Source organism: Scyliorhinus torazame, chromosome 19, assembly GCF_047496885.1.
Source record: "Scyliorhinus torazame isolate Kashiwa2021f chromosome 19, sScyTor2.1, whole genome shotgun sequence".
Taxonomy (NCBI): Eukaryota; Metazoa; Chordata; class Chondrichthyes; order Carcharhiniformes; family Scyliorhinidae; genus Scyliorhinus; species Scyliorhinus torazame.
In genome coordinates this window covers 56,149,918-56,163,169 of record NC_092725.1, presented here as the reverse complement: position 1 = coordinate 56,163,169, position 13,252 = coordinate 56,149,918, and the positions used below count along the sequence as shown (strand labels likewise).

The following is a 13,252-nucleotide window of genomic DNA, read 5'->3' as shown; positions in this document are numbered from 1 at the left end:
ACCTCAAGCGATTCGCACCAAGCCCATGCCTTTTTACAAAAGAATCTGCCTCCTTCGGCAAAAACCATATTTCGCCACAGAAGTCACTGAGCCGCGCCGGGTGCATCACCCCAAATCGAACTGCACTCTTACACAGGACGGCTTTGACCTTGTTAAGTGCTGCCGCTGCCTTGCCAGCCCCACACCAAGGTCTTGATAAAGCCTGATGGCGTGGCCATTCCACTTATAGGTGCGATGTTCCTTAGCACATCTCAGGACCCATTTCTTTCCTGGAAGCTGTGAAACTTCACAATAACATTCCATCATGGTTTGTAGGGATGGGACTTCTTTTGCAGTGTTCGGTGGACTCGGTCCAGTTCAGGCGGGGACATTGAATTCACCTTCCTCCACCATCTTCCAGTACCAGCCTCCCCGGACAAGCGCCGGAATGTGGCGACTAGGGGCTTTTCACAGTAACTTCATTTGAAGCCTACTTGTGACAATAAGCGATATTCATTTCATTCCCAAACATCGAGATGTATTCTGTGGGAGTTGGGCAGCATGGTAGCACAGTGGTTAGCACAGTTGCTTCACAGCGCATGGGTCCCAGGTTCGATTCCCGGCTTCAGTCACTGTCTGTGCGGAGTCTGCACGTTCTCCCAGTGTGTCCGTGGGTTTCCTCCGGGTGCTCCGGTTTCCTCAAAGTCCAAATATGTGCAGGTTAGGTGGATTGGCCATGTTAATTTGCCCGTAGTGTCCAATAAGGTTAAGTGGGGTTACTAGTGTTACGGAGATAGAGGGGAGGTGCGGGCTTTAAGTGGGGTACTCTTTCCAAGAGCCGGTGCAGACTCGATGGCCCGAATGGACTCCTTCTGCAATGTAAATTCTATGAAAATCTATGATTCGACTATAGAGCGAGAAAGAGCGCGCAAGAGTGAGATCGCGAGCGCATCACCTCCACGCTCTGTATTGCAGCTCCATGAACTTTTACCGTTTCGTTGGTCTTCTCCAAAGCCAATCGAATGGGAGCTAGGGCCTCTTCCATCAACTTCCTGAGGTCCCCCGACACAACCCGCCATTGCTTCTCACATTCCGCCGCCAAGATGCCAGTAATCATCTCGGCCATTAGCGGAGTAACTGGAGTCACAGAAGCTGACTCTGCCATTTATTCCACTGAAAATTTCTGTTAAAAATAGGTGGGACAGTAAGTTGCAATGAGGAAATAAGAACATCTTTTCCAGCTTAGGCCAAACAACTGCCCTTTGGAGTAGAGTATTAACGGTGTAGGTCAGAGATAGAACCCAGACCGTCATCTTGGTCTGCACTGCATAGTAAGTTACTCACTAAACATCAAACTTAGATCTTCAAAGAACAAACAAACCAATCCTTTCCGCAAGATACTTCATTTCATAAAACTAATTATGGCATTCGAGTGATGAAAAACAACTTTAGCATGTCATCACATAAAGCTGCCTGTGATTTCATGAAATATACTTATTGCCTTGTTCACAAACAACCTCTACCTTTCATAATGTACATTGTGAAACCTAAGCAGGCAACACCAAGTTCGGAGGCACATTAGGTTGTGTAGATGGGGCTAGCGAGTTAAAAAAGCAACACAGACTAAATAGGTCGTCAAATTGTGGCAGATGGATTTCCACATGGGAAAAAAGGGAGGTCATTTATTTTGGATCCAAGGATGACAGATCAGAACGTCTTCTTAATGGGGAGAGATTAGGATTTGTAGAAAGACAAAGAAAGTTAAGTGTTCTCGAATACCAATGCTACAAATTAGTGCAAGGGATGCAAACTTCAAAGTTCCAAATAGTTTACAAGAACCTTTTAAAAACTATGGGCGCGGTTCTCCGCTCCCGCGCCGGTTGGGAGAATCGCCTGGGTCGCCAAATTTTCCCGCGACGCCAGTCTGACGCCCTCCCGCGATTCTCCCAAGCGGCGAGAACGGCCCAGTCGAGTTCCGCGCGGCGCAGGCTGGAGAATCGCCCGAGACACCCAAAATGGCGATTCTCCGGCGCCCTTGCTAGAGCCCAAAACGGCAGGTTCCCCCCGGGGGGGCGGCCTGCGAGGGGGAGGGGGGATCCTGCACCGGGGGGGGGCCTCAAATGGGGTCTGGCCCACGATCGGTGCCCACGAATCGTCGGGCCGGCCTCTCTGAAGGAGGACCTCCTTTCTTCCGCAGCTCCGCAAGATCCGTCTGACATCTTCTTGCGGGGCGGACTCGGAGAGGACGGCAACCACGCATGCACGGGTGACGCCAGTTATGCGGCGTCGGCCGCGTCATGTATGCAGCGCTGCCTTTACACGGCGCCAAGGCCTGGCACGTGTAAATGACGCGGCGCCGCTCCTAGCCCATTATCAGGCCCTGAATCGGTCGGGATAGGGGCCGTTTCGCGCCGTCGTGAACCTCAACGGCGTTCACGATGGCGCGAACACTCTGCCTCCATTTCTGAGAATCCCGCCCTATATTCTTCAGCTTCCATATTAAATCTTTCCTCTGACCCACACATTGTTTGGTGTTGCTCTGTGTTAAGGAAGAGACCAAAAGTATACAGGAATGCAACTATTCAGTTGCAGAATTCTTTGCATTCTTATTTTCTGCACTATTTTAAACTCAAAGCTGCTTTCTTAATTCATTATTAAGAGTAAAGATGAATCAGATTATACACTGCCGTCACCTCTGCTTGATTTCTATAATCATGGAATAGCTTTTATGACATTGCAGAATATATATTGGTGTATGAATAAATCCCATTTTTAATCAATGCATTGAATAAATACAGTTTTCACCACACTTTTATATAATGGAACACAAATTAGGGTCAGGAACAGCATGAATGAAAATAAATGTTTTCTATTGAATTTACAGAATAAGGGGCAGCACGGTGGCACAGTGGTTAGCATTGCTGCCTCACGGTGCCGAGGTCCCAGGTTCGATCCCGGCTCTGGGTCACTGTGAGTGTGGAGTTTGCATATTTTCCCAGTGTTTGCATGGGTTTCTTCCCCACAACCCAAAGATGTGCAGGGTAGATGGATTGGCCACGCTAAATGCCCCTTAATTGGATAAAATGAATTGGGCACACTAAATTTCTTTTAAAATATTACAGCATACAAGAAGGGACCCACTTTGACAGGTAATAGGGATAGATTAAGAAAAGGTTCCAAAATGACGCAGAAAATGTACCTGAAATAATCAGCATTAAGTTAATCTCAACATTTTATTGTAGTATTTTCCAACTGAATTTTTCTTTATTATATTTACCGATTACTTTCTACTGGTTAGGATTAATCTTAATTACCTTGGCCAGATAGATGATGCTTTTCCTGATGAAAATTATATATGAATTGTGTGTGTAGTTAATCCCAAGTGATCATTCTCACTAGCTGAGGAAATTGTCAAGGCACCAATTCAAAAATTTAGTTGGCAGCTTCACATATTGCAAACCAGTTGGCCAAAGCAATGTGTATGACACAGACATAGAACATACAGTGCAGAAGGAGGCCATTTGGCCCATCGAGTCTGCACCGATCCACTTAAGTCCTCACTTCCACCCTATCCCCGTAACCCAATAACCCCTCCTTAACGTTTTTTGTCACTAAGGGCAATTTATCATGGCCAATCCACCTAATCTGCATGTCTTTGGACTGTGGGAGGAAACCGGAGCACCCGGAGGAAACCCACACAGACATGGGGAGAACGTGCAGATTCCACACAGACAGTGACCCAGCGGGGAATCAAACCTAGGACCCTGGCGCTGTGAAGCCACAGTGCTATTCTTTGGCCTAACAAATGAGGCTGAGAAAGCTTTTAAAATGGTTAACTGGAAAGACTTTTAAATAGACAATTGTTCTACTAATATGGTTAGATATCTCCAAAGTTACACTTAAAATAATGATCAATGCAGTGGATACCTAGATGAAGTACAACCCCTCCAAGATCAGCACTGCTTTGTGGAATGCATGTAGGCTGCTGCTTTTGGATTTAGCACACTCAGACAGCGTTATCTCAAACCAGTGTAATTTTTATTCTAGTTCAGAACGCACAGATATTATTCATTCCATTTCTTCACCTCAGCTGGCAAGAAGTTTCCACATGGGACAATAACTCCACTTCAAAAGTAGAATTGTGACTTCTTCCAGCTCTACGCATTTACTATGTGCCAATGGCCCACCTGTCTGGAGATGACTGGCTTAGAAATGACTATGGAGGAAAAATATTTCTGCCAACCTTGCACCTTCCAGGAAAACCAAAAAGCAGCAAAACTGTGTAATTGTAAAGGCGTTGTAGACATTGCCAAAATGCACAATTTTACAGCAGCATCGTGAACTGGCCACTGCTCCAATCCTGTTTGACACCAATCCACAAGACATCTTACATCAGGTCTCTGGATCTCCAAGTAGGCAAAACTATGGTATTGAGTTACACAGTCCAGTGAGGTCCCAAAGCCTATGCATTATTGCCAGTTTCAGCAGAGCAACCACAAATGTCTCTTGGCCAGGGAAAAATAAAATGACAAATATCTATACTCCGGATCTATAAAACCAAATGGTTTTGTGATCGAAACAAGTAGAACTTCAGTCAAAGCCAATAGCAGTATTACTGCTGCAGTGCCTAAGGTTCCCGCTCTATGTTCAAGTCACAATGTCTGTACATTATTTCTGATTAAACGGAAACAGTTTGTTCAGTAATTTTTTTCATGCAGTTTTAGTATCAAATTGAAGCTAGCGTGGTTATGCTTGGGTTGATGTAATTTGCTCTCTATGATGCCAATTGCCGTGTCCTGTAGACAGTTTACAGCTTGGCTTATCCTCGTGGTTGTACCTTTCCCAACAGCATCACAGCCTCCAGTACCTTCACTACTGGAAGCAAAATATTCATATATATTTCCCATCTCCAACCTTCTCTGCACTCTAGGAAATACTTTTGTTTAAATTGCACCGAGATTGGACACAAAAGGCAAAAGAGGAGCAGTACAGAAACCCACCTACACAGAGATGTTCCAGTGCCAATCCTTATGGGGGAGGGCAGAGGGGTATAATTTTGGTGACACAATTCAGTTTCTTACCGGGATGTGGATAGGCAAGTTTTAGGAATAGGAATACATATGAAAAATTAGGAACATTTCTAATGGATGATAGTTTCATTTCATCTACATTCAACACGTCAGTGGAACTGGTTCAAAGTGATAAATTATTAGTGTCACAAGCAGAATGTATCTGCTCTCTTGCTGTCCATAATCAGTTGGTTTTATATGGAAAGAGTTTTCAAATATATATATATTTTATTCCAAATATGACAAAAGTTTCCACAATCATAAAAAAGCATGCACAACCATATTACAGGCAGTTTGTCTTTTTATATCTTTATAAATTAACTAATCTTACCCCCAAAACAACACTCCCCATCCCCCCCTCCCCATCTCCCTATTAATTAATGGTGACAAACAGATCTTTGAAAACAGAGATAAACGGCCTCCACCTCGTGTGGAATCCCTTCTCTGACCCAGGGGGCAAATTTAATTTTCTCCATTTGCAGAAACTCTGCCACATCCCCCAGCCATGCCGAAGCCCTCAGTGGCACCAGCGACCTCCATCCCAAGTAGTATCGATCGTCAGGCAATCAATGAGGCAAAGGCTACGGCATCGGCATCGGCCTCCCTTCCCCTCCACAACTCCGGCAACTCCGATACGTCTAAAATTGCTAAAGGGCACGGCTCCATTCTGACCTCCATGATCATCAACAGGGTCTCAAACACCGATGCCCAGAACTCACTCAGTTTCGGGCAGGACCAAAACATGATTGGCCGCCCCGAGCACCTTTCGCAACTATTCTCCGCATCCTGGCAGAACCCACTCACAAGCACTAGTAATAAGAGCCCTGTGAACCACTTTAAATTGAATCAGGCTCATCCTGGCACAGGAGTAGGTCAAAGGAGGAGGTTGAGTTCACCCAGTGCAGTATTTCAGTCCAGACCCCTCCCAGCTCCTCCTCCCACTTCCCTTTTATCTCTTCTAACGGAGTCTTTCCCATCTCCAGCAACCACCTATAAATATATATATCCAAGATCGTCACTTCCCCCAGCTCATCGCATGATAACAATCTATCCATTAATTTATGACTCGGGAGTGGAGGGAACGAAGGAAACTCTTTGCGGACAAAGTCCCGTACCTTACCCAGATTCACTCCCCTTCGGGAGCTGATATTTCTCCTTCAACTCCTCCTGCCCCGCAAACCTACCCTCCACAAACAAATCCCTGATCCTCTCAACACCCTCCCTCTTCCAGCTCTTATAAATTGCGTCCATCCTCGACTATGCAAATCTATGATTTTCACAGATTACCAACAGTACTGACATGCTCCCCAAATCCGAAGTGCTGCCTGAGCTGATTCCAAATTTTAAGGGATGCCACCACCACTGGGCTCGCAGTATAGCTAGCTGGGGAGAACGGGAAAGAGGCAATGACCAATGCCTTTAAACACACCCCGACTCAAAAAGCCTCCTCCATTTGCAGCCACTCTGAGCCCCCTCTCTCCCCACCACTCCCACACCTATTCTACATTCGCCGCTCAGTAATAATAATAAATTTGGCAGCGCTAGCCCTCCCGAACGCCTTCCCCTCTGCAGGAAGGCACTCTAGATCCTGGGTGTCTTGCCTGCCCACACAAATGCAGAAATTAACTTATCCACCCTCACAAAGAATGCTTTGGGGAGGAACATCAGGAGACAATGAAACACGAAAAGGGAAAATGTTCATTTTTATGGTCTTAACTCTACCCGCCAAGGAAAACAGGGGAGCATCCCACCTCTTCAGGTCCCCTCGCACCTCCTTCACCAAACTGGTCAAATTCAACTTGTGCATCATGGGCCACTCATGTGCCACCCGAATACCAAGATATCTGAATTTTATTTTGGCCAACTTGAATAGCAAGGTTCTCGAGTCAGCATCCTTACCCAGGGAATTCATCAGGAAGACCTCTCTTGGCCACGTTAAGTTTGTACCCCAAGAAGGGTCCAAGCTTCTTTAACAACCCCATTATCCTCCCCATACACTAGAGCAGGTCCGAAATCTACAGTAACAAATCGTCCGCATAAAGTGAACGCTGTGCTCTCTATCTCCCTAACCCCTCTCCTTTTAATGCTACTCTATTCCTTCGACCACCTAAGTGCAATGGCCAGGGGTTCAAAAGCAAACGCAAATAACAATGGGCATCCCTGTCTCGTGCCCCTATACCGCGTTAAGTATCCCGAGCTCAGCGCATTCATCCTAATCGCTGTAGGGACGGTACATAAAAATCTCACCCAGGAGATAAACGTTGGCCCAAAACCAAACAGTCCCAGGATCTCAAAAAAGGACCTGCACTCCACCTGATCGAAAACCTTCTCTGCGTCCATAGAAATAATTACTTCTGGCACCTTCCCCCTAGATGTGGTTATGGGCACATTCATGAGCTGCCTAATGTTATTCAACAACTGTTGCCACTTCCCAAAGCCAGTCTGATCTTCAGAGACCACCTCTGGAACACACCCCTCCAGGCACCTCGCCAAGAACTTTGCTAGCACCTTCACATCCATGTTCAACAAGGGGATGGGCCCATATGACCCACATTCCCCTTATCCTTCTTTGGAATCGGAAAGATGGACGCCTGCGCCAGCAGGCCCGGCAATTCCCTCCACGCCAACGAATCATCAGACATCCCCAGTAGATATGGTGCCAGTGAATCTACAAATTGCTTTTACAATTCCACCAGAAAGCCGTTGGGCCCTGGTGCCTTCCAAGATTGCATAGACCCAATTGCACTCCATTATCCCCTGCAGTCCTAATGGTGCCTCCAATCCCTGCCCCCCCCCCTATCCACCGTCGGGAAGTTCAGCCAAAAATTGCTCTCCGAATCCTCCGCCAGGGACTCGGACCTATACAGCCTCCAATAAAATGCCTCAAATGCTCCATTGATTTTATCCAGAGCTGTCACCAGCCCTCCCCCTTCGTCCCTAAAGCTGAGCTATCTCTCGTGCAGCCGCCTGTCGTCTCAACTGGTGAGCTAGCAAATGGCTGGCCTTCTCCCCACATTCATAGACTACACCCTGCGAGTGACACAATTGGCTCACCGCCTTTCCAATCAATACCAGATCGAACTCCACCTGCAACCTCTTTCTCTCCGCTAACAGCTCTTTCGTCGGGGCTGCTGAATATCACTGATCTACTCCCAAGATAGCATCAACTAACCTCTGCCTTTCCACCCTCCCAATGCCGATGCATATGTGAGAAGGAAAACTCCCTCTCTCCCGGATGCCTAAACCTCAACAGATCCCTCCCCCTCCTGCGCCATGAATACCTCCCGTTCCTTAGCCATTCCTGACATTACTAACGACCTGGAGCTCGATCAAACCATCTTTGGGTCCAAAACCCCGGGTCACTGTCCGTGTGGAGTTTGCACATTCCCCTCCTGTTTGCGTGGGTCGCACCCCACAACCCAAAGATGTGCAACATAGATGGATCGGCGACGCTAAATTTCCCCTTAATTGAAAACAAAAATTGGATACTTTAAATTTATTCAAAATAAAATAATGTAGTACAGCCAGAACTGTTGGCAAATAATAATTTGAACCAGTTGTCGGCCAAAGCCTTCCAGGTCAACACTGGATTTAAGGGAGCAAGGATGAGGGCTATATCGGGGGGAAACGCTGAGATTCCATAACCAGGGTCACAACCGGGAGGAGAGGGCACTACCATCTAAATCAAGCTGCCACATGGCACACCACTGCAGCCGTATATACCATCCTACGCCAAAATGCCCTAGTTGGAGGAAAACCTTCCAGGTGGGAAGCCCAAGAAAAAAATTTGAACTGCACAAAGAGAACTATGCATACCTTTATCTCCAAACAGGAACATAATCTTTGACTGCATGTGCATGCCTACAATGTAATATTTTAATAGTGCATTTAACATCAATGGCACTGGCTCTCAGAATAGCATTTATATCCGCAGAACAAATATCATGATCAAGAAAGATTAGATTTCAATGCTCTTATTGCACAAAGTAAGCTATATGGGATCAAAGCTGAAACATTAATCTTTAAAGTCTAATTCCCAACTCTCTTGTAGTCCCACTTTACCAACCATCCCAAAATTGTATAGATCAGCCCTTCTCCTGTATCCTTCAATCAAGATCTCCCCCTCCCGATTTACTGGAGCAATATCTTACTGATTCTTCCATTAGTTACAATTTTCTTCCAAAGACCCACAGCCAACTCAAGTATTGAAGCAAAAATGACATAAATCACAGATTACATAAATACCTGAGTAAACAGTATAAATTTAAGAAGAGTCTATTTTACAAATTGTACATTCAGTCCACAAAACTGCTTAGCTTCACCTGTCACTAATTTTGAAAATGAGCAATCATTCCATGATCCCTCATTATATTCATGTCCTTGCAGTAATTGGGTTGCTTCCAAGTTTCTATTATCACGGCCAATTTTCTATCTATATTTTCCCCAGCAAAATTGATCATCTCTAATTGTGCTGAAGCAATGTTTTACTCAGGGGAGCATTTACCAAAATTATCTCTGCTAAGGAAAAACATATAGTCACACTTCAATCTAGTACTAATGAGATTCAGTGCCACAAGACTACAATATAATTTTTTCATTGAAAGACAGATAGCGATGATTACAACAGCACACAATATATTAAGTCAGTCCACCAAGAAGAAATATGTGGCAGAAATTTTCGACACAAAGGATAACTCACCTTTGGACTTTTAGGATTCCTTGCAGTTTGAATTAAAAGTTCTTCGCCCATTCTCTCTCTATAATTGAGAACATTATCAGACAGTCATAAAAGATCTGAACTCCCAAGTTAAACCTCAACAAAAACCAAAACTACAGAGTTGAATTATTGATCGTTGCTGCATCAGTGTGCATTTCCCAGTCCTTGCCATTCAATGAATTTGTTCATGGAGATCATGCCCATGAGTGGTGATGGAGTGGTGTGACTGAATAGTTAAAAGTAGTCCAGTTCTACAAATGGTGGTCTTCAAGGAAAAGAAATGCAACTCAGTGAGCCTCTTCATTTTATTAAAATTATAATTATAAAGGACGAATTGTGGTGAAAAACATTTTGAAATTCAAGCTTTGGCATCAATGTATTGGCAATTCAAACACTAAAGCTTTTAATGATGCTCAGGAGAGTGAAGAACTTTGACTTTTAAAGCTTTTACATACTGCATTTCTTCTAAAATCAGTGACATGTTAAGCCTCGAGAATATCGAAGAAAATGGGAAACTTTCTCGGATGCATTTTGCCTAAAATATTTATAGTTTCTTGCTCTTACAACAAGTATCCACTATATCCCACACAAGAATAGCTCAATTCTTAACCAAGAGAAAGCCCAAGGGCATTTTCATAATTGAAGGATTTATGGCTTCACCAATTATTTTGTTTCCTATTCCTTGTAATGCACTTGCTCCTGGGACAATTAGTGACGAGAGAGGCCAGCTGCCCTTTAAGTACTATCATTCCCCTCCGTCCACAAAACTATTAAAGAAGGATTACTCAAGGATAGCTATTACTGTTGGAAGCTACAACCTGCACCCTGAAAATTCACAACCACAAATGACTTGATCTGCATTTTTTCATGACCTACAGTATGGTTAGGTAACTCTGGCCCAGTAGACAATGGTGCAAGGGCCCTTCCTGTTTCTTTTATTTTGTCTTTTCTCATTTTTGGTCTATGGATCATTAATGGAGACATAACTAAGTCGAGCAGAGGAGGTAATGAACTCAGTATTAAAATAGTACACTGTGTTATAAAGACTTTTCTTTGGACAGAAGAACCCAGACTTTATGGCACCTAAGCGGTTGGAGGGATTTGTTTCAATTGGTTGGCTGGTGGCCAATGGATTGGCCCGGGACAGTATTCTGCCCAATAATCGATAGCAATTGGTTCCCATCAGCTGGGGTTTTTCAGAGGAAACCCGGGAGAAGCCACTGGCACTCCAGGTGGAAGCAACTCTCTCTCTGCTCCCTACTGTCTGACGACAGAACCTTCTAGACCCTGAAAGAAGCAGTCTCTCTCTCTCTCTCTAATGTTGGCTAGCTGTAAACCATTATAAGCTGCAGCCATCTGAAAGCCTAGACTGAAGAAACAATCTACCTAAAGACTCCTATCCTTCTACTTCCATCATTATTTTACACCCGTCTTTCCTCTATTCTTGTTTGTCTGTGTAGAGGGTGGGGAAAATTAAAATGGAGGGGTTAGAGATTAGATAGTAGTAGTTAAGTAGTTGTATTTGTTGCCTATTTAATTATAATTACTATTAACAATATAAAGCTAATTGTGTTTAAATTTACAAACCTGGTGACTAATTGCTGAGTAGCCAAAGACCTTGGGTATTTCAAAATACAAGTTAATTTCAACCGTGTTTTGACTTTTAAGTGAACCGAGGTAACAACAATTTCTGCAAGTAAGTACCATGGGTTGAAACAGTCATGTGTAATTTGTTTCCTGTGGTAATGTGCTTAAAGGGAGGCCTTGTGGTCCAGTGGAAGTGTAGTGGCAGCAACTCTCAAAAAGGTTATCAATTTTGCAACAGTACTAAGTCAGAAGTTACAATGAGGAAATGCAGACGGCCAAATACAATTTTAAAAAACAACATTCCTGAGAAAAAACAATTCTTTTCATTCAATGTTGGGGAATATAAACCAGATTAATTATTTCAGCAAACCATGCTGCTGTATTAGCGCTGTTTATCCAATTAATGTAATTTTAGCATGGGACAGCCTCCTCATAGCTCCTTCGCTGCAAGAAGACTGATGCTGGCAGAAAATCCATCTCATTTTGAGCCACTTTTCTTTAACCAAATTGACACATGCACTGATATGGGTGCCACTCTAAATGGCTAGCTATGCTCAGTCACAGCTGACTGCTGAGGCTTTTAGTTTTAGGGCACTAAATGAGGCGAAGAAACGAAAATCTAAAAACTTACTTCAGTATCTTTTCCCAGGGCTCGCTCTCATAAAAGGCATGGCTCCAGCCCATTTTCATAGTTCCAACTATCACATTCTGTTTGAATACATCAGTCCCCAGCTTCCGGTACATTTCCTCGCACTCATCCAGTGAAATCTGGAAAAAGCCCAACATGAATGCCAGTATGGCACCTGAAAATAAAAATTGCAAATCAATACAACTAAGTTCCATTTACACAATTATAACTAGGTGGCATCGCATTTACAGACTTTGACCTATCCGTCCAGTTAAATTAGGAGTGTCTTATGATTGTACAACGAAAGGCTGAGAGAACTGGTCATGGCAGCAACTTGAGGGAATCAAGATGAAGCACAGAAATTGTACATTAGCACCGTACAGTTTATGGGCATCAACCTCAACATGCTGGCACCAAGATGCCACACTGACAACTTGGAATTCATTACTACGATGAGCAGGCAGTCTGGTTAAAAATCGGAGTGAGGCATTTACCTAGTATTAAAGATCAGTTAATATATCCTTCATAGCTGGAAAAGTTCTTGAAGAAACTACTTGCTTTTACATATCACCCGAGGACCTTCAAAAGTATAGCAAGGTCCCACAAATGGCAATGCAAAAATAACTGGATAATCTGCTTGAGTGATGTTGGCTAAGAGATCATTATTTTTTAAAAATATATATATTTATTAAAGTTTTTTAACAAAACAAAACAATTTTTTCCCCTTACAAACAATAAACCCCCCCCCCCCCCCCCGTAACAAAATAACACAAAATCGCCCTGAGCAAGATATATACATGGTAAGATGATATATTTACAGAGCTTTATACACTGGCTCTCGCCCGTTCGTGCCAGTTTCCCCCACCCTCCATGTTATCCCCCGCTCGTCTGTCCCCTCATCCCCCCCCAGGGTTGCTGCTGCTGCTGACCAACCCTCCTTTAATGCTCCGCGAGGTAGTCTGGGAACGGTTGCCACCGCCTGTAGAACCCCTGCGCAGACCCCCTTAAGGCAAACTTAATCCTTTCCAACTTTATGAACCCAGCCATGTTGTTTATCCAGGCCTCCACGCTAAGGGGCTTCGCCTCCTTCCACATTAGCAAGATCCTTTGCCGGGCTACCAGGGACGCAAAGGCCAGAATGCCGGCCTCTTTCGCCTCCAGCACTCCCGGCTCGTCCACTACTCCAAATATTGCTAGCCCCCAGCTTGGCTTGACCCGGACTTTCACCACCTGAGATATTGTTCCCGCCACTCCTCTCCAGAACCCCTCCAG

At 44.4% G+C, this 13,252-nt stretch overlaps 1 protein-coding gene across 3 annotated transcripts in view; it reads right to left on the bottom strand.

The window, feature by feature from the left end:
- Positions 1-13,252, bottom strand: part of pnpla8 (patatin-like phospholipase domain containing 8) — a 111,521-nt gene that overhangs the window by 41,382 nt on the left and 56,887 nt on the right. For all 3 annotated transcript variants that reach the window (XM_072484312.1, XM_072484314.1, XM_072484313.1), the window contains 2 exons: positions 11,984-12,155; positions 9,748-9,805 (listed from right to left, as the gene is read on the bottom strand). In XM_072484312.1, coding sequence (XP_072340413.1) covers positions 9,748-9,805; positions 11,984-12,155 — 230 coding nt within the window. The remainder of the gene's footprint in view (positions 1-9,747; positions 9,806-11,983; positions 12,156-13,252) is intronic.